Genomic DNA, 22233 nt, shown 5'->3' with positions numbered 1-22233 from the left:
CCTCCTGCGTTTGCTGGCAACCCTGCTCAGTCTGATCGCCACAGATAGTGCTTTGGAGTGAAAAAAAAGGGGGAAAAACCCTCTCCTTGGAGATTTCAAAACAGATTCGACCAGCTTTCAAGTCTGTGCACTTGCGGAGTGGCAGGGTTTGGGGAAGAGGGGTAGGGGACTTGGGGTGTGGGTGTTTGTCATAAACAAATAGCAACAGAATTTATGTCTATGTAAATTTGGGTTTCCCTTGGCATGTTTGGTGTCTTTCTCCCTGGCATCGAGGGTGGGTGCTGTGCAAGTCTGACTTCTCTCACACTTTTGCTTGGGGGTGTGTATATGTGATGGAATTGAGGAGGGGGTTGCTGTGTTTTTGATCTGATTCACTTGACAGATTATTTGAATCCAGCCCACCTTTCCGCACATGTCAAACAGATGGGATCATTGTTAAAAGCCTTGAGAGAGCCGAGGCTGAGCGGTGGGTAAGGCAGGGAGGGGGAAGAGAGGAGGGGGGCCGAGGGAGGGAGGGGGCACCTTCTAGTAGCTTTGTGTTTTTCACACATTGGAACTGACAGGAGCCCTTCTTCTCCGTGGGGGTGTGTGTGTTGCGGGTATGGGGCTGATGAGGGGTGGGATGGAAAGGAGAGGGAGGTGGGGTGTTGGTGGGCAGGGTTATGATGTCACAGCAAAAGTTACAACAGGAGGAAAACACAGAAATGGTTCAACATTTTTTTTTTTAACTTGGGACTGCCAAGAGCTGAAGGAGAGTGGTGAGCAAAGGAATGAAGGGAGAGAGAGAGAAACTAAACTGGAAGCTTGAGTTTTGTGTAGCTTCTTGAAACCTTATGAATGGATTACTAGAAGCTGAGAGCCAGGAGAGACCTAGAGGGGATGCAAGATCCCTTACACATTAAAAGGGGGAGAAAAGCAGGCGGAATTCCTCTTCCTGGCTGTGTTACCCCTCCTTCCTGAAATGAATGGTAGGAAACCTTTTTCTGAGGGTTATGGGGTGGCATGTGAGAGGGGGAAGTTTACTTCTTTTCTTACCTGAGTAGTATCTTCCCTTTACTTGAATTAAACCTCCTCTCTTCCTTCCCTCCTTTCTTTTCTGCTGTGTGTGTGTGTGTGTGTGTGTGTGTGTGTGTGTGTGTGTGTGTGTGTGTATACTTCCTCTGCTTTCCTGGCTTTCTCTATATCCCCCTCCCCAAACCCCTAATTTTTATTCTTGAGCTGCTTCAGAAAGAGGAGAGAGAGAGAAAAAACTGAGTCAAAAGTTAAGGGAAGGAAAAAGGGGCAGTCTAGGATTGAGGGATGTCTGCTTAGTAATGTCCACGTGCCTGAATTGATATCTTCTTGGAGGACTTGCATCGAGGCTCCAGTGGATTCTACATAAGGAAACAGGACATGCTGGGGATGAAATGTTTAAGATACAGCATTTATAATGCGGACAAGTCAGTTCTTAGCTGGGTTAGAGGAGTTTAGAAGATGATGAGGAGATTCAAGGCAGAAGGTAGTGTGATCTTATTCCAGAGTCTGTGGGTTGCGTGTTTTAGATGTGGGCAACACAAGCAGTGACTTTAAAAGTGTAAGTGATTTTCCTTGTTACTTGAATGAAGGACCCAATGTGTTTCTCCACTGTTTTGTACCACCTGTGGTCAGACCTCCTCACGTGTGCTAAGAATTCAGAACCATGCCGTGTGTGTCCACGTATACATGTGTGTATTTGTGTACGTACACATGCACTTAGAGGGTGGGGACCTTTTGAGAAAGCCTTTTTCTAGGCATCTAGGCAAACACTGCAAAGGTTAAAATCATAACATTTTCTTCCCCATCCTTTCCATCCATTTCAAATCAATTGGAAACATGGTTGCTTGGGTCTAGCTGTTCATTTTTGTAAATCACTTATTTTGAAGATGTCATTTGTTTATTTGCTCATTCAGCATATGGTGACTTTTAGTAACTTCAGATTGAGAAACTTCTGAGAGAAAAAGAAGATCTGTGTAGTACAAATTCATGGCATTTCCATTTAATACTTCTCACAGCAGGATAATTGATTTCTCCTTTCTCCCATGTCTGATTTAAAATGAATTTAGGGCATTGTTCTTTTAAATCCCAAATTCTTGATCAAAGTAAGAAAAAATACAGGTTTGTGACAAAACAAAAGAAAGATACAAGGGACCCCCTAAAAGGTTAGTGTGGGCTCATTAGGCAGTAGGTAGGTGTGTTCACAGCAAGTGTGTGTGTGTGTGTGAGTGAGAGAGAGAGAGAGACAGAGACAGAGACAGACAGAGGGAGAATACACACAGAAGAGTACTCCAAAACAGTATTGATTCTTTGCTATTGATTGTGTAGGCTGCGGCTGCTGAAAGAGAAAGCCTGAGATGTTTACTGGGGAAGCCAAGAGTAGCGTCTGTCCCTGTGCCTTGGTGAGGTGGGGAGGTTTTCAGGAGGAAGGAGGGGACAGGGAGTAGGTGGAGTGATGCATTGAACTTACTAGCTTTGACATCATCATTGTCTTTAAATGAAAAAAAAAAAAAAAAAAAAAAGAAGAAGATATTTACAGGCACAGAGAAAAAGAGCCAAGGGGAGCAGGAGAGACTGGAAAGAGCAGGTCCCCTGAAGTCTGTGCTCTTCTTTTTGCTCTTTTCCCCGTCTCCCCAGGAACCCACAAGACTCCAAGAAGGTGAAGTCAAGAGCTTCCAGGCACATAAGGTTATTAGAACAGCAAACTGACAACCCAAGTAACTTTACGGAGACTTACAGCCTACCAACAAGTTGGATGAGGGATTAAAAACCAACAACCAACAACCCCAAGCACCAAACTGAAGGAAACACTGTAACCTTCACGGACAGACCAGAAGTTGGATGGGGACCTGGCTGAGGACATCTGGAGAATGAAAGTTAAGTACCACCTTGGATTTTTGTGCCCCTAGATTATTTTTGCATGTAAAAATAAGAAGATTCAAATTGCGTGTCTCTGTGTAAAAGTTCTAGCAATTTGTTTTAAGGTGAACTTATTTTGGCTTGAGGACTACAAAAAAAGAAGGTAATTCTGAGGGAAGGAAGAAGAGAAAGAAATGAAAATTAGAGAATAAGTTTATTTTGACTGACTTCAGATAGTGAGGGGTATGTGCTTGTGAGTGTATATTTGAGAGACCCAGCTCATGTCTGTGGGTCTCTCTTCTAGTATCACCGAGGGGAAGGGTTGTTGAAGAAGAAGCGGAGGGGAAGAAACCTGAGCTCTCTGGAAGGAAATTCAAAGGAACCAAGAGAAATTAAGTTCATTCTGCAAGGACTAAAATAGAGCAGGAAGAGAGATATCAAGGGAGAAGCGTGCGGGAAGCACATGTGGCGGGAAGGCATAGAAGCTGCGCTGGCAGAGTGGCCGGAACAGGTAGCCAGCAGAGAGAGGCATTCTTGAGGCTATTTGAAAAAGTTTGGTCTGCGAACAAAATAGTTTCCCTGGTGACTGCAAATCCATTGCTAGCTGCCCCTTTCTCTTCTGCCCATCACTCTGGTGTGGTACCTAGAACTTGACTTCTGGTTCTGTAGAAAGAGCTATGGGAGGTATGATGTGCTTAAAGATCCTAAGAATAAGCCTGGCTGTTTTGGCTGGCTGGGCATTCTGTTCTGCCAGCTCTGAGCTGGGCTGGACACACAAGAAATCCTTGGTTCAGAGGGAACACCTGAGTCAGGTGCTGTTGGAAGGAGAACGTTGTTGGCTGGGAGCCAAGGTTCGAAGACCCAGAGCTGCTCCACAGCATCACCTCTTTGGAGCCTACCCCAGCAGGGCTGGGAACTACCTAAGGCCCTACCCTGTGGGAGAGCAGGAAATCCACCATGCAGGACACAGCAAATCAGAGACTGAAGGAAATGCTGTGAGCCTTGTTCCCCAAGACCTGACTGAAAATCCAGCAGGGCTGAGGAGTGCAGCTGAACAGCCAGCTGCCCCATGGATAGAGGATGGTCCTATTGGGCAATCTGAGCTGCTGGGAGATGATGACACTTATCTTGAAAATCAAGGACCCAAGAAGTCTCTAGGTGGGGCTGGGACTCAGAAAGGTTCGGCCATGGCTGCCACCACTACCACCACCATTTTCACAACCCTGAAGGAACCCAAACCAGAGACCCAAAGGAGGGTCTGGGCCAAGCCCAGGCAGCGTCGTCAAGTGTGGAAGAGGCAGGAGGAAGACACATGGGGAGACTTTGATATCTCTTCACATTTCCAACCTTGGTCCAAGCATTCCCTTAAGCACAGGGTCAGAAAGAGTCCGCCGGAGGACAGAACCCACAGTGGTGGAGAGGACTCCTACCGGGAAGCAGAAACCTTTAACTCCCAAGTAGGACTGCCCATCTTATACTTCTCTGGGAGGCGGGAGCGGCTGCTGCTGCGTCCAGAAGTGCTGGCTGAGATTCCCCGGGAGGCGTTCACAGTGGAAACCTGGGTTAAACCGGAAGGAGGACAGAACAACCCAGCCATCATTGCAGGTAACACCCCTCTCCTGGTCTTTCTGAGATCCTGAGGGTATGGCTGGCTTTATTTCTGATGGGTTAGACCTAGGGATCAAGGATGGGAAGGAGACCCAACACGAAAGCCAGAAAAGGCTAGCCAGGGAGAGGGGAAGGGCCTTTATTCATCAGCACAGCAGGATTCCAGACACCATCAAAAAGGATATACTGACTGTTGCCATATCAACCTCTGTACCTCGTATTGATCTCATGTCCTTTTATACATTGTGCTTGCACTCAGGAGACTTTGGCTCTCTTACCTCTCTTTAAAGGGATGGATCTCCTTGGTTCTTTGGTAAAGGAGAAGGGGTGTCACACTCCATTTCTGATAGTCCAAGATGAGATACTCAGGCAACCTTGAAGGCAGATGAGAATCCACGGACTTGAGCAATGGGTTATGCCTGGGCTGGTCCAGGTAATAAGGAAACAGGGCTGCCAGGTACACAGCCATCAAGTCCTGCCTGGTTTCCTTTTCTCTGAGTGCCCTGGATCTTGGCAGAAAGGTACTATCTGGTCCAGGTCCTGGAGTTCCCTTCACTTTGTCCCAGCTGTCATGTGTCCAGCCCAGAAACAGTAGGGTCCCCTGGAAAAAGTGAGCATTTACATGCCAACATCCCGACTCCTAGACCTGACTGTTGTTGTAAGAAGGACCTAAAAAATGAAACCTTGTGTAACTCCACGGTGTTGATCAGGAGCCCTTGTCTTGTCTGGGAACGTGACCCACATTTGTTTTCTCCTATACACAGATCTTGGTTTTCACAGAGTCACCCAGAAAGATAGAAAAATGAGGTTAAGGGTAACTGTTTCCTGTTGCCTTCCTGGGGAGGTTGGGATGAAGCAAGAGTTCATGGATTAGAGGTGATATTTCATCATTTGGTACCTTATTATCCTTTTGAATTCTCCGTGACAGAACCTAACACAAAGCAAGGTGCATAGTAGAGCCATATAATCTGCTTAATTTGGATTACCCACAATACTCTTTCATGTTTTCCAGTCCCATTATATTGATGAGAAAACTGAGTCAATAAAAGGCATGCAAGGCAGGCTGGGAATAGAACTCCGGAACAACTGAATCACATGACAACTTTCCAAATTAAGAAAAAAATACCAGGTTACTGGATGCCTGCAAGTAAGTTTCAGACTAGGGAAAGAAGTCGGCAAGGAGGGAGCCTCTTTCAAGGGGGTGTTGCTGGAACATCCCTTCCGGACACTCTGTCTCCCCCACTTTGGCTGTGATTTCTCCTTTGGAAGCTGAGATTCCCAGACACTGAGCATTCTCACGTCTTGTGGTTTTGCTGTATTTTATTTTTGGGTGGGAGAGGGGGTGGGGAAAGGGGAGAAAAAAGGGTTGGGCTCTAAGTTAGGTGGGGGAAGAGAAAGAGTAGAAGGAAATCCTTATTCTGGGGCCAAATGGAAGAAATAATGAGATGATTATCTGATCAGAGTTGGCAGCTCCACAGTTTCTCCCAGATGACATCTTCTTGCTGCTTAATCTTGCTTCCTAGTACCCATCTGTTAGGGAAACTGTGTGCTTGCAGTCTAGACTAAGACCCAGGACTCCGCTTACCCTTCCTCTTGCAGTAGCAAAGTAAGGACCTGGGATTAATTCCCTGGCTGAAAAATATGAGAGAAGGATCCAACAGGAATCGATGTGGGAGGCTCTAAGGGGCTACCTCTTTGGGTTACTAGAGCCCAAACCTGGGGAAACTTGACCCCTCTCCTGTCCCTCTTGTGTCCTGTCTCTCTTGTGTCCTGTCTGATGCTCTGCATAGAGGAAAGCAGTGTCGTAATTCGATTCCAGTTACAGCATTTCCTGTGGTACCTCCCATGTCCCCACCCCAGGACTTCTCTTTCCCTTGCCCACCTGTCCCCTGCCACCAACCACTGCCAGTGCTGCCACAGCACACAGATTCTTCTCCAGAGTGTCCATCTGAACTCTTTTAACCCCCTTAAGCATACAAAATTGGGCAGGAAATCTTTTGCAGACCATACGGCTTCTGAGTTTTCCTTCTCTTCAAATCAAAGTGGCCCTTGTGGTGTACTGGTATATCCCCGCTTAGGTCTACACCAGAAAGGTTGAGGGCAGGGAATGCCCAGGACTATCTTTTCTCCACCTACCACTCTATATTTTTCTTTAGATTTCTGTACATCAGAAAATAATTCAGTAAAGATTTAGGGTAAAGGTCTGGGAAAGATGGGGGTTGGGAGCATGGCTTCATTCTTCAGGATTCTAGCAAGAGGGCTCTTGAGGGCTTGGGCATCCTTGTGTACTCACTGCGCTTAGCTGCTTACACTTCACCTGCGGTCTCCATGCCTGAGAACCATAATGTTTCCAAAGGCATTTGCCCTAATCTACTCATGCCTATGGACAGACCAGCCTATCTTCCTTCTCTTACCATACAGTTCTGGCCCCCGAGCCAGTCATTGTCTATTCTCAGGATGGCTGGTCTTCACCTATGCAGAATGACAATAGAATCAAGTCCCTGGGATCCACATACAATTCAGCAGTTCTGCTCCACAGTGAATGATCCAAGGTGCTGTGAGACATGGCCCCTACACTTTTTCAACAGCTCTCAAAGCTTAGCTTCTGCCTACTCAACTTAAACCCAGTTTCCCAATCCTTAATCTACCTACTTGAGGGCATTTTCTCTTCAACGGAGACTTCAAGCAATGCAGCCACGGCAATTTACAGAGGAACATCCCCTTCCCCAGACCCAGATGCAGGGGTCTTAGAGGATACTTTCTACACAGAACGCTAGGTGGCAGTGTTGTCTCATTCACAGGAGAGTAGGCAGCCACGTAGTGGGGAATGTCTGGTTTCTTGGAGGACTGTCCGGCCCTGGCTCTGGACTGCATGCATTTAATTGTCCTCTCCCAGAATGTTGTTCATAGGCATCCCTTGGGGTCAGCTTTATGCAAGTGTTTTTTTGTGGGGCTTATGTGAAAGGGCAAAAGTGGCATTTTTGGGGTTGTGACTAAGTTGCACTTTAGCAACTAGTAAAGAAAAGAAAATCAACTGAAGTTACCCCTCTCCCCCCACCCCCTTACTCCAAACTCCCACATTCTTCCAAAATAGAAAGTTGAATTCCAGAATGAATTGCCAGAATACATTTGTTTGGAGTTGAGGACAACACGGAGCTCGCAGGCTTTTGGTGCTGAAAGTCTCTCTGGCCCTTGAAGGGGGAAGATAAGGTATCTGGGTCCCTGCAGTGAAGTCGTCTATTTCTCATAGCGGAGACAGAGCAGCCAAGGCACAGGAGAGGACTGTGTCCAACTGCCCCACTGTAGAGTCCTCCATAAGAGTAGCTAGTCAGGGGCCTGGCAGCTCAGGGCCATGTGGCCGCCTAGGAGTAGACTGAGGTCAGGAACCCATTTGGTTGGGCCACTGGAACTGAGTAATGGACATAAGCCAAATTCTGTCCCATCGGGGTGTGTAATTTTAAGCTCCAGCACCCAACCCTGAAACCATCCTGTTCCTTTCCCTCCTTCTCAACTTCCTTTCCTCTCTTTCAACCCCAACATACACAAAAGAGAAGATTTTAATAGGTTCCTCCTCACCCGTAATTGATTTCAAATGTTCCCTGAAGTTGCCCAGCTGAGTAACCACCTGCAGCTCCAAGTTGCAGGAGACTGAGTCACTGAGTCCATGGCAGAATTGGAGCCTAAGACCAGGTTTCTTCATCCAACAAATATTTATTGAGTGCCTTCCATGCAAAGCACGGCAAGGCCCTGTGGAGAGCACAAAGATGTCTAAGAAACTGTCCCTGACATTTTCTCCTCTGAGGATCCGAGCATTGGAGTATGTCCCAGCATAGAACTCGGGAGACAGGCAGACCTGGCATCAGATTTCATCTTTGACACTTATCAGGGCTGTGGTCTTTGGTAGGCCCTTGAACTTTTCTATGCCTTGGTTTCCTCAAATGGAAAAAGGAAAAAAAATATGTATACAAAATATCATTCCACTTACATAAAAATTTTAAAAAGCTCCAAAAAACAAAAAATAAGACAATGTCTTGCGGAGTCCTTATGATGCTTGAACAAGTCATGTATGTCAAGTGCCCACCACAGGGCTTGGCCATTGTGTTTACTCATGGCCTGGCAGGCGCTAACGGGGGAGGCAGTCGTTACTGGGAGCAGCAGGTTAACCTGCTTGTCTTTGGTTCTAACCTACTAACCTATCATTTTTGCTTAGGTGGAATATTCACTTTAATTTCTTAGGAATTCAGATTGCTAAACTGTAAAATGAGAATGATGGTAAACAGACTTTTCACAATGTGGTCTCAAGATAATCATGAACATGGGTAGAATCAGAGGCCCCAAAGGGCTCATTTATTTTATTTAAAAAAAAAAATCCATTCTTTTCAGCCTGAGCAGTACTATTTTGAATAAATTGTACAGTGGTGCTAAGTTTTTTGGAGGCCATAACACCTTTTGAAAATCCGATGAAAGCTAGGTCCACTCCTAGAAAAATACACATGTTCACATATTTCACACAACGTTCAGAGCTATATTATTCTGTTCTCATGCTTCTGATTAAGACATACCTGAGACTGAGTAGAAAGGAAAGAGCTTTGATGGATTCACAGTTCCACATGACTAGGGATGCTTCACAATCATGGCTGAAGGCTAATGAAGAGCAAAGTCACGTCTTACATGGTGGCAAGCAAGAAAGCTTGTGCAGGGGAACTCTCATTTATAAAACCATCAGATCTCATGAGACTTATTCACTATCACAAGAACAGCACAGGAGAAACCCACTCCCATGATTCTATTACCTCCTACCAGGTCCCTCCCGCATCATGTGGGAATTTTGGAAGCTATAACTCAAGATGAGATTTGGGTGGGGACACAGCCAAACCATATCAGGAGCCTTCTGGATTTCCTGACAACTAGGGTCTGCTGACATTATGTATGAAACCCATTGTTTAAGGCCTATATTAATAACATTTTAAAATTTTTTTATTGTTTATTTCTTAGTGACATCTAAGAAATGAGATTTCACGGAATGATGAAACATCCCTTCTCCCGTTAAGGGAGTTTTGTACTCAGGGTGGAGGGTGTCATCCATGTAGAATATGAAACTTCATAGAAGCCAGACTCACATAGATGTGAAGAGAATGTAAAAGGCAGGCCATGTGTGGGATCTCTCCCTTTACCTAATAGGACTCAATGACAGGTGAAGGGGCAAATCTATACTTTTCCCAGAATCTCCCTGAAGACGTGGTTTGCATGACCCTCTCCTCAGTTGCTGCTTCTTATATCAGGGCAAGGTTTGAAGTCAGAGTGTTTGTCCTCCAAGGACCCTGTGGAATTGTGCAGTTCCCTCCATGTTAGGACTCTGCTCCCTGGTTAGGATCCAGATGTGCAGCAAAGTCATTGCCAACTGCCCTAGGCATGGATGATTCGTGGACGTGAGGGCTTGCTGTTGGTGTCTAGGGGTGGGTTCACCCACGGTGATGAGTACGAGTTGCATGAGTTGTCTTGTGTGAACAGGGCATATCCTTTGATAGTTATAAATTACCATCTTTGTATAGAAGGTTTTCCATGTGACTATATGGCCCCCTAGAAGAGAGGAATGTGGAGGGACTGTAAGGTATCTGGGTTAGGAAGTAAAACAGACTGTGAGTATGACCCCTCTTCTCACAGCCTGTGGCCATGCCCCTCGTCCCTATGGGAAGTAATTTCCTCTATGTCTCTGCCTCCAGGGCCCTTCATGTGTGACTTCCTAGGGTGCATATTGCTTCCTGCCTTATTCGTTAGGTGTATGTCTCATTTCTATCTACTGGCAATTCCTCCAGAGCCAAATGCATGTCTGATTCACTTTTGTCACTCCAAAATAACTTGCACAGTATTAAACACCCTCAGTTATGTTTGTAGAATAGACAAAATAGAAATTTAGACTGCTAACTGCCCATTAAGGATGAATAAAAGGGTGAGAGGAACTTTCTGAAACTGGAGTTTCTTTGTGGGATCCAGGGTAGTGACTTTCAGATTCTGTTTTTGCTGCCTGCGGAGGTGTCTTAGGGGTTTCTGAGGGGAGCCACTGAGTGCAGGGCTCCCATTCTACCTTCAATAGGAGCATCCCTTCCCTTACCTGTTTCATGTGAAGGAAGGGTCTCATTACTTTAAGGAAGTTTAATCCCCACAGCTCTAGAGCAGGTGTTGGCATATTATGGCCTATGGGTCACATCAGGTCTAAAGCTGAAGCTTGTTTTTGTAAATAAAGTTTTATTGGCACACAGCCACACTCATTTGGTTATGTGTTCTCTGCGGTGGCTTCCCTGCTAACTGGTGAAGGTAAGTAGTTGCAAAAGACACCTTCTAGCCCACAAAGGCCAAAATATTTACCATCTGGCCCTTTGTAGAAAAAGTTTGCTAACTCAGGCTTTAGAGCATTACTTCTCAAACTTAAATGTGAATAGAGATTAGCTGAGACTATTCTTAAGATGTCTGCCATGGCAATACACTTGGCAATAGGTGCAACGAAAGTGTGTCTTACACACTGCAGGGAGTTTCATGGACCAAGGACCCCAAGTGCTGTGCTCTGAAACACATCACTGCATTTGCACTGCGGCCACACATTCCTGGGGTGGCACGGATAAAGGCAGACCAGTTCCTGAGAGGCAGTCATTGACTTTGGCTGGAGGACTCGAAAAGGCCTTGCAGGAAATTCCTTAGACTGCACTGTAGACAACACTTCATCCCACCGTCCTTCCCTCTTTTCTTCCTTCAGGGTCAGACTTGCAGCATTGACTCATGGCTCTCCCAGCCTTTTCAGGATCCCTCAATATTTCCTCAGAATTGTCTCCCCTAATAAAATCCTACATATTTTATCCTGTCTTGGCATCTACTTCTTGTACTAACACAGCTACCTTACACAAATGCAGATTTGGGTTCAAATGCAGATTTGGGTTGATTCTGGGGCAGACTGAGATTCTGCATTTCTAACAGGCTTCAGGTGCTGTTGCCGTTGCTAGTATGTGGACTGTGATGGAAGTTGCAAGGCTCTAGACTATTGAGTCTAGGCTCCTGAGTCCAGGGCAGAAGACAGCAGCGTGCTTCTGTAAAAGGACAGATAATAAATAGTTTAAACATCTCAGGCCATGCAGTCTCTGTTGAAAAAAAAATCAACTCTGTTATAATGTGTAAGCAGTTGTAGATGATATGTAAACACATTTCTATGCCTGTGTTCCAATAAATCTTTATTTACAAAAACAGGTGGCAGGCTAGATTTTGCTCATGAGTAGTCTGCCAACTGCTTTTTCCACCGTTCTTTTTTCATTTGCTTTCTAGTTTCACACTATGCAAAATAACTTCTACAGAGAGACTGTGACACTATCAGTGGTAGGGACTTTCCTTTTGTTCAAATCTAAACAAAACTTCCTAGATATTTCTTCAGGAAACAAATCATGCTAGTTTCTTGATATGAGTACTCCAGGTAGAGCTTATTTTTATTTTTTCCCTTTTTTAAAAATAGTATATTGAGATACAACTTATTTTAAAGTTCATGTGTTTAAAGTGTACAAACAATGTGTTTAGTATTCTTACAGAGTTATGACGTTATCTCAATCTAATTTTAGAATATTTTAATGGCACCTAAAAGAAATGCTGTACCCATCAGCCCTACCCTCTTCCCTCCCCTGCTTTCCAAATCCATCATAGTCCTAGTTATCGGCAACCTACTTTCTATCTCTATAGATTTGCCTATTCTGTGCATTTCAAAAAAGTGGGATTATGCAATATATGCTCTCCTGCATCTGGCTTCTTTCATTTGAGGTTCGTCCATGTTGCAGTATGTATTGGCAGTTCATTCCTTTTTCTTGTTGAGTAATATTCCATGCATATACCACATTTTGTGTATCCAGTCTTAAATTGATGGATATTTTGGTTGTTTCTACTTTTTCACTATTGCAAACATTGTGCACAAGTGGATATAATTCTATTTATTTTGGTTAGATACCTAGGAGTGGAATTTCTGGGTCACATGATGACTATATGTTTAACATTTTGAGACCCTACCAGATGGTTTTCCAAAGTGGCTGCACAATTTAGTAATCCCCGTCAATGCATGAAGGTTTGGTTTCATACCTCTGACCCTCTAAAATGAAATGAAGGCTGGGCATGGTGGCTCACATCTGTAAATCTAGCACTTTGGAAGGCTGAGGCAGGCAGATGACTTGAACCCAGGAGTTTAAGACCAGCCTGGGAAATGTGATGAAATCCCATCTCTACAAAACATACAAAAATTAGCTGGATGTAGTGGCGTGTACCTGTGGTCCTACCTACTCAGGAGCCTGAGGTGGGAGGATCACCCGAGCCTGGTGAGGTTGAGCCTGCAGTGACCTGTGACTGTGCCACTGCACTCTGGCCTGGGGAACAGAATTAGAACCTATCTTAATAAAATAAAATAATAAAAAGGGCTTCTGTGACATCACTGGTGAGTATGGTTGGGCCACTGCCAGCATGTTAGGGAACTCGGTGGTCTTGGAGACATGTACCATTGCTGCACAATTAGGAGAGACACCTGGGGCTGTGAAGCTGAGGCCTCTGCAATTGCAGGAGTCCTTCCTAGTTGAAGTGGGTGCTCTCACCAAGCTCCCTTTTCTAGCTCCTTGAAGGTACCTAAGATGGGCCTTTTCTTCCCTGAACCTTCATCTTTGGCCTAAAGCATATTGCTTCCTGTTACCTGTAACCTGGCTGAACCTTCAATGATAGGCATGCAGGAAACACTCAGGCACTTAGAAGTCACAGTGCATCAGATTCTAATGCAGCAGAACCTTCAGAAAGAAAAAGAGAAGAGAAACCAAGGGGAGAAGGGAAGATGAAGCTCACATAGCTCACATAGCCATGACCTTTCTCCTAAATTCCAGCTCTGTGTCTGGCTCCAGCTGGGTTCTTTGGCAGACTGTTCAGGGCATGGTGTCTGACTCACAGGGTTAGATCTGGGTCTTTGGGGTCATCCAGTTGTCTGGGTGCAGGTGGGGGAAGGAGAATCACTTCTAGGCAGTGGCATAGAGGGGTTTTCTCTAAGCGTGACCTGTGATTATCCTATTCATCACACTCCAGCTTCAGTGCCTGGCACCTGTTACTGCCTTTCTTCTCCTCATTCCCCAATTCTCATTTACTGTAAAAGATATCTCTTCTCAGTCCTTTGCATCTCAGGGAGACAATACAGTGGATGAGGCTTTGACGGACCCAGGTGGCACCATTAGCTGCTCACCCTCCATTCTCTGGGAGTTGTATGTCCTTTCTCAGCCCTCAGGAATGAGATGGAAATCCACAGAGTCTCCCAGTGCAGTTCTAGGGTGGAGCAAAGGTTGTCAGGTTGGAGATATTCAGGAGTAACGGAGGCAGGGCTGGAAAGTAGGAATCATTTTTGGCAGCCCAAATACATCCAACGATTCTCTTGTCACCAGCAACAATTTGTCCTTTCTCATCTCCTGCCTCCTCCTTTGTGTACTTCTTTCTTGTTCCTTTGGGCTGACCAACTGATTCACTCAGAATGTGTGTGCCAGGAGCTCTGACTCCTTCTCTTTCCTGTTCTAATCCATGCCTTGAGGAAGCCAAATAAACACTTTATTTGGTGTTTACTAAGAGAAAAGCAACACCTTAGTTTGGCTTCTGAGCCTGTGTATCCTGCATATCCATTAGCTTCAGTTCCTGATGTCATACGTAAGGATACAGATTCCATGCTTCTGCTCTTGCGTACATGAAATAAGGTTACTCTGGGGGCTCATCAGATCTGTTTCAGCTCACATCATACACACCCTAGTCCTAGCACCTTCCAGAAAGCATATTTCTATCCTAAGTTTGTATCCAAAAAATAACAGTATCGATTCTTTCCCATGTTTACTACCTGTCTTAATACAATCTTCCTCTTTGGATTTTTTAAAGAGAACATCCAGTAAAGAAAACTCAGTGGGCAAACAAAAACATCCTAGTTCTCTTTATGAGTCAGAATTGAGTGGTGAGGAAAAGTGGTTCTGCCCAAATATAAAATGTGGAAACTGGAACCCAAAGTCTCAGAACATTTGAAGTATTGCCATGGCAACTGGCTGGGCTATCAAGACGAGCAAGTATGGCTCATTTCTGCATTAGAAATCTGGTTACCTGATCAGAGGGAAAGTTGCAGAGCCTATAAGTTAATCAGTTAGTGAGTCATCATTGAAGAGGTGACTCAGCATTTGCTAACTTTCCTACAAATAATTGCAATAAATTCTGGGCAGGTTATAAAAGTAGTTTTGTTCTATTTATTCAGTCATTCAACATTTATTGAGCTTCTGTTAAGTAAAATATCAAGCCTTTAACTACATGTTGGGGAATCAAGAACTACTAAAGCAGGAGTTGTGCCTGGAAGGTGCTCATAGTTTAGGGAAACTGACCTGTAAACAGGTTATTACAGCCTGGCCAGTGAGAGTGATTAGTCCTGCCTGTATAAACCAAGGGATTTCTTGAGGCTAGGGAAGGAGAGCTGGTAACCAGAAAAACAGGAAGATTACTGGGAAGTAGCAGAATTAGGGCAAAGAGAAAATGTGTCAAATGGCACAGGAGCACCAAATATTATTTTAAATTCAGAGAGATCCAAGACTCATCTTTTATTAAAGAACTGGTCATCTAAAGTGGGAGACAGGAAATGATGGTACATAAAGTAACAGAAATGTAAATCATTCAAATGCAAACTCAATCACTCCAAAAAATTATTGCATAAATTTTCATTTGACAAGTGCTTCTGTAGCATTTGCTCTGTGCCTAGCACTACCGTGGTCTCTTTTCAGATATTAACTCGCATGCTCCCCAGGACAACTCAGGGAAGAAGATGGAGAAACCAGAGCATAGAGAGAAATAGGTACTGTCCAAGGTCACATAGCTTGTACAGGCAGAGCCAAGATGTGAACCTGGACATTTGTCCTGAGAGTTCTTTTCCACTGTGCTATGTTGTCACTATCTTTGATCTCAGGAGCAGTAAGGAATGAAGGTCCCAACCTTCCTCCACTGAACCCTTCATCCATCTCACATCCATTGCTTGTCCTCTTTTCTCTGTCTCAGCAAAGGGCCGAGAACTCTGGGAGTTCCTGTCTCACATCACTGTCCCTTGCTCTCCACATGACATGTAATGCCAGCAATTAATCACCAAATCCTCTCTGGTTGACCTCTTCAGTTTCTTTTGGTCTTGTCGTATTCATCCCAATAACCAAAGTAAAGCTAAGTTTTGGCCGCAATAATTCTGACCATCTCTAACCTGAGGGATTAATTTATTCTTCAGCTGTTTGGTTGCAATCAAGAGAAGCATTTTCAAATACAAAGCAGCTCAAGTCACTTTCCTGCCTACACCATCAGATGACTCTGCTGTACCCTCAGGATAAAGTTCAGCTTCCTTAGGTTATCATATGAGACTCTACTTACCTCCTAAGTCTCATCATTGCCTCTACAATAGACACACACATACCCATGCATACTCATGTGCACATATGCATGCATATATATATATATGCACACTTACACAAACTGGTACACCCATATGTGCACATGTGCACGCCCACCCACACACTCACCCACACCATCATATATAATACAATTATGCTCTCACACCATGCTCACATGCACTCACACATATACTTCCAGTCCAGTTTCCAGCAACACCAAACCACTAGCAGTGACACAGATGTAGCACTCTCCCTGGCCTCTAGCTCCTAATGTCTATCCTTTGTAATTTTTCCCCTAATATGAAACCACTGCCCCAAACCACATGCACCTAAATTGTTCTTATTTAACCTCCTAGATTTTTAGTGAATGTGATATCTCTTTCAGGAGCTCTTCCTTGGCCTCTGAAGGCTGATTTAGGTTTGTTCTCCAGTGCGTTTTCCTGGTACCTTGTACTCTGCCTTATCAAGACACTAAGAGAAACCTACTGTAATTTCCATTTTACTTCTCATTAAGTAAACACATGCTCATTGAGCTCCTACTGTCTGCTAGGCACTGTACCGGGCATTGATGTTAAATAAGCAGGCATGGTTCCACTGCCCAGTCATTTCCATTCTAGGCTAGCTCCCACTGGGCTGTAAGCTATCTGGGGTTAGAGGCTGCATCTTGTTCCTTGCTGCCTTCCTAGCACCTAGTGCTTTGTTGGCTAATAACAACTCATTCAATAAGTATTTGATAAGAGGATGTGGGATGAACTAATTCTATTTGGAAGTAGGCACATGAAAACCTGGTAATCTTTAAGCTCTGTTGATGGTGAAGATGGCTAGGAAGTTTAAATTCCCCTCAGTAGTATCCAGAAGAAGTTATCCTGTCTTCTACCTCAACTGCCCCTTCCTCAGCCCCACAAATCTACGTATACCTGACAAATGTAGACTAGGAATTTGTCTCATAGTAAAACCGGATATAATTTACAACTTGGTTTAACTGTTTATTTCTAAACTTTCAGAAATTATCTTTTACTGTTTATTTGCTTCTTCTGGTTTGTCTTTTTCTCATTGTCACAGAGCTTTTGTTTTGTGCACATTATTGCCATGGGCAGAAGGAAGAGGAGGAGTGTACATACCTAGAGAAAGGTAGATCTTGCTACCTGAGGAAGAAGCCACCAGGGGGCCAGGAAACTCCTTGAATTCCAAGTTTCTCCAGCATTTGCTCCTCCTCTGGTCCCTTGAAAATCTGGAGTTTTAAAAACTCTCTTTTGGGAGGGTAAAATTCTCTTAATGTAAAATGTACCTATAGGCCGTTCCTAGCTCAGTTTATTTATTATCCATTCACTCACGCACTAGTTCATTTATTCAACTGAAGTTTCTTGAGCACAAAGTAGTTATTCAATTACTCTCTTCCTGAGCTCTTATTGCATGTATATACCAATGTGATATAACTTAGCATGAAGTTATTTGTAATGAGATTTTGGTTAAACAGATTCCAAATAACCACTATGCTCTACTAACTATAATTGTTTGGTTATTCTGCTTCTTAGGAGATAGAGGTATGTGATTACAAGATAAATTCAAAAGAAGAATCCAGTAGAAACAAAACCTGACCATTAACTTATGGGTTCAGCCCAATCCTTTTTACCTTCTCCAGCCACAGACACCAGGTATGGGATAGTAAGAAGGGGTTAGAAGGCTGATGCTCTTAAAGCCCTTTGAGATAAACCTCAAGATGAAGATTCTGGGCATGGACTGTCAGAGCATCACAGGCTGGGTGACAGCCCAGCTCATCTCACCTTCTCACAGATGGGACAGTGAGACCCAGTGAGGGAAAGGCACTTTCCTGACATTACACAGGGGTAGACCGAGACCCCAATCCAAGTTCTTGACTTCTATTTTGGTGTTATTTCCACTCTTCCAGGCTGCCTCTGATTAATTTAAGCCTCTTACTGGAAAGCGGAAGACACCATTTTAGAAAGATTTTCATTAAGAAAATGTATGGCTTTAGTCATTATTTGACCTGTGCCAATTACTTAGATTGCTTAGTTTCCTTGTTCTTTCCCTTTCTCACCCAGGGGCCAAGCAGGCAAAGCTATTGCACAGCAGAGGTTGACCCACAGGTCAGCTTTAAGCTCCTCTTTGAACACTGGGCTCTGAAGACTCACCTGGGTTCAATTTGAGAACACACAGACTGTGTATCCTCTGGTTTCCTCTCAGACTCTTAAACCAGTGGTGAAAAAAGAGACTCTGAGCCTTTATGTTCTGATTGGCATTGTATTTGGTTTTGTGTGGTTCCTGGGTTGCCTGACCTCACTAGCAGCTTGCTTCTTAGAAAGCAGAGTCTCCTTGGGTTATTTGTGACCACGTGGCAGAGACAAAAACAAAACAAAAAACAAACAAACTATTCAGGTATTATTAAGTGAGCAGGTGTGGGATACGCACATTGAAGCAATATAAGACGCGTTGGACAAATACCAACACTGTGAAAATCATACAATGTTTCACTTTAAGAAAACCTGACATGCAAATATCTAACCTTAGCTGAAGGATAAGCTGAGATGTCATTTTCATTGCAATAGGATTTTCTTCGTGCTTGCTTTAAATAATGTCTCCTGTAATGTCCCTGGATCATCGAGTATATATTTAACGCTATTTAAACGCTTCTTAGGGTAGTATTAATTCTATAAACTATACCTGGTAACAGGAACACCAAAGAAAATTTCTGAGAGGGATCTCAAAATTATTTATCTGACTGAGAAGAGGAAAATCCAGGAAATTGGTGTGGGGCTGCCACACTGGAGTTATCAAAGAGTTCTCCAAAGAACCTTGAGAGAGTGGGATGAGGGTGGAGAAGTGCTGAGGCATCCTGCTGTGGATTCCACGGAGTCTCTGTGTCTCTTCTAGGATGACAGCTGCTGGGCACTAAGGTACCTTATCAAGGTTAAGGAATTTGACACACTTCATGCCCCCTAAGGTGTGTGACATCATACTACTCTCTTAGCTTTTGCAAGACCTGTGCTCTGTATTTGGGGATGTATATCCTTTCTGTTGTATTGCTGGAATTCTAAGCACATGAATTTCTATTTTTTTTTTTTTTGGGTGGAAGATCATCTTGATAGAAAGCAAAGCCTACAGGTGGCTCTCCACCTCTGTTGAGGAACACAGCCAATACCTACTCACATTCTAGATGCTCATTATGTAAACCACAGCTGGTTAGCCATTGGGCACTGATGTGCTGTTTATGGAATTCTATAGTCACAGGACCAGCAGAGTGTATAGAATGCTCAGGAAATTTCAGGCTGATTGTTCTTGAAGGTTGTTAAAAATGATGTAAATGACATTCCAAAAGATTACATGTTTAAAATTACTCAAGAGGTGTCTCTCTCTCTCTCTCTCTCTCTCTCTCTCTCTCTCTCGGGGAATGACTAGACATACAAAATATATTACTTTTCAACTACAGTTATTTGTTTATAAAATAAATAATAGTTGGAGGAAAAGTAAGTTAAAGTTGCTCAAATGTACTGAGATAATGGATGATATTGGAGCAAAGCATTAACTCTAAAGAAAATTGTCCAAGATGAGTGGGAAGTCACAAGTCTAGTTATGACTCTTAATTCTTCCTGATCCCTAGTAGGTAATATCAAAAGGGATGAAAAGCTGGTATGCTTTTAGAGGAGGGGACTGTGGGCAGAGCTGTACTAGGTCAAGTCAGTAACTGTTCTCATTGTGGAGAGTGACACGTGTGTGTGTGCATGTGTGTGTGTGTGTGTGTGTGTGTGTGTGTGTGTGTGTGTGTATGCTGGGTGGGAAAGGGTAATAAAGGGAATTTTTGTTTTAATTAGGGGAAATGGATTTTTTAGAGTGTCATGTGACACATCACTATTTACTGTTGACAACTCTGCTAACTATCTCTTGTTGATTCAATCCGTTAGTGCATTACTTATTTCTATCATGGTCAAGATGTTGGCCTTAATACAAATGAATGTGGAGAAGTACAAGGCAGAATTTGCCAGCTCTCAAGTAGCTTATAATACAGTTGAAAAGATAGGCCTATATATGTTAAAATGATACTAATATTAGCCAGGAATAATAATATGGAGTATGTATTATGTGCTGAGCATAATAAGTACTGTGCTTTACATGTATAAATTAATTTTTTCTTCTCCCAAACTGTATAAATTTGATGCCATTATCTTCATTTTGTGGATGGGGAAAATGAGGTATTGAGGATTTCTCTATCTTCCTTGAGATTGTAGAGCAATTAAGTTTGGTTTATCTAGTGATTTAGCTATTTGATCTAGCTGGTGGCTCTAGCTCCACCATTTGATTTTTAAACCTAGCATATTGTTTACCATTAAAAACAAAATTCAGTTGACTGCTGGGAGGCTTTCCTTGTCTATCCATGGGTCTAGATCAAGGCTCTGAGAGTTTGGGAAGTTGGGAATGGGTCAGACTTGTCCTGAGAGATTTTCATGAGGCTCCTGAAGGTATTGGCTGCTCTCTGGAGGACACAGTAGAACTCCAGGTTGACTATGTAGGTAGCTTTTAACGATCCCCGTGCGTTACTTTTTCAGCAAGAAAATACAGGGATGCACTGCATAATGATGTTTTGGTTAACAACAGACCATGTATACGGCAATGGCCCCTTAAGATTATAATACCATATTTTTACTGTACCTTTTCTATGTTTAGATACACAAATACTATTCATTTTTCAGTTGCCTGCAGTATCCAGGACAGTCACAGGCTGTACAGGTTTGTAGCCTGCAACAGGCTGTACCATATAGCCTAGGTATGTTCTAGCTTTGTGTAAGTGCACTCTTTGACATTCACACAATGACAAAATTGCCTAACGACATATTCTTCAGAACATATCCTGGTTGTTCAGCAATACTTGACACCCAGGCCATCGGTGATGAGGGCCTAAAGCCGTGTTTATTCTTGTTGGATGGCCAAGGAAACTTCCTTAGGAAGGCGGCTCCTGCTGCCCCAGATTTATCTCAGGTCAAGGGCATGCTGGACCTGGTTCTTTGCAGTTGTGGGCTTCACAGTGAGCCAAGCCCTTTGCTTTCCTGACTTTCCAAAGTGTGCAAAATTCCTTTAATTAACCCCAAGCCCATGCAGAAATGGAAACGGTCAGTTATCTGTTTTTGTCCTTACATTGTCATTATTATTATTATAATATTTTTTAACAAATAAATCTGATTAGGTCACCATCTGCCATGTCCTACCTTTGAAATCCTTCAGTGGCTCCTGATTTGTCACCCAGAGTATAAAGTCAAACCTGGTTCACTCTTATTCAATGTCCTTTTATGATCTGCTCCAATGAACATACCTGGTTTTCATGCTAATGCCCTGCATGCAGTGTGTAATTCTTTCATGAATTTGTATATTCAGTAAGTATTAAGTATCTAATATATGCTAGGTTCTGTTCCAGGCACTGAAGATATGGCAGCAAACCAGACAAAAATGCCCATAATTAATAACAGCTAACATTTTTGAGTGTTTACTATAGTTAGGCTTTACCTGTATTAATGTATTTCATCTTCAAATGAGGTAGGTATATCATTAGTTTTATTCTACAGATAAGCAGACTCAGATAAGTGGTTTATTGTAGAAGCTTAAAAAATCCTTTTCCTGTAAATCTGTGCTTAGGAAATTAACACCTATTTATTATTTTATACCATTTGGATCAGAGCATACCTATTGTTCCAGAACTTACCTTGTTTTCTAACAAGCAGGCTGTGAATATTTTCTTGTGTTCCTAAATGTTCTTCTAAAATGGTAGGGTAGTATTCTATTGTTCAGATGGACTGTACTGTTTCTCTATTATAAATAATGCTGTTTTGAACATCCATGTTAATTCTTAGCTCTTTGGTTGTTTCCTTAACAATGATTCCTAGAAGTGGAATTACAGGGCCGGAGGGTGTGGCTGTTTTTGGTAAATGGTTGCCAAATGGTTTTCCGGAACGGTTTACTAATTTTCTCTCTCCCCAGAGGTGCGTGACTGTGCCCTTTTCCCCACAGTGTCACCAAATATAGACTGTTATTGTTCTTCCTCTTTGCCAACTTAAAAGACAAGAGTTTTCATCTTGACTTATTTGCATTTTCTTGAGGGTGAACATTTAAAATTTATGTATTTCTTTTTTGAGTTTTTGCATCAGTGTCTTTCCATGCCTCATTTGTTTTTTCTATTGCTGTCATCTAGTGTTATTGTGCAGGAGATCTGTAAATGGAGAGAAGTGTCCCAAATAGTCACTAAACAAACATGTCGCGTGTGTGTGTGTGTGTGTGTGTGTGTGTGTGTGTGTGTGTGTGTGTGTGT

The 22233-nt window shown here is 43.3% G+C and overlaps 1 protein-coding gene across 2 annotated transcripts in view; it reads left to right on the top strand.

The window, feature by feature from the left end:
- Positions 1 to 696: 696 nt before the first annotated feature.
- Positions 697 to 22233, top strand: part of PAPPA2 (pappalysin 2) — a 280840-nt gene continuing 259303 nt past the window's right edge. Inside the window, exons 1-2 of one of the 2 annotated variants that reach the window (XM_032291320.1) lie at positions 697 to 968; positions 2650 to 4476. In XM_032291320.1, coding sequence (XP_032147211.1) covers positions 3549 to 4476 — 928 coding nt within the window. In that variant the 5' untranslated portion in view covers positions 697 to 968; positions 2650 to 3548. Of the gene's footprint in view, positions 969 to 2473; positions 4477 to 22233 lie in introns of those variants that run through there. The other variant, XM_032291319.1, reaches the window with a different exon arrangement.

The sequence above is a fragment of the Sapajus apella genome, unplaced genomic scaffold, assembly GCF_009761245.1.
Source record: "Sapajus apella isolate SASKATOON/1434 unplaced genomic scaffold, GSC_monkey_1.0 scaffold25, whole genome shotgun sequence".
Classification (NCBI taxonomy): Eukaryota; Metazoa; Chordata; class Mammalia; order Primates; family Cebidae; genus Sapajus; species Sapajus apella.
This window is presented reverse-complemented; position numbering and strand designations above follow the sequence as displayed.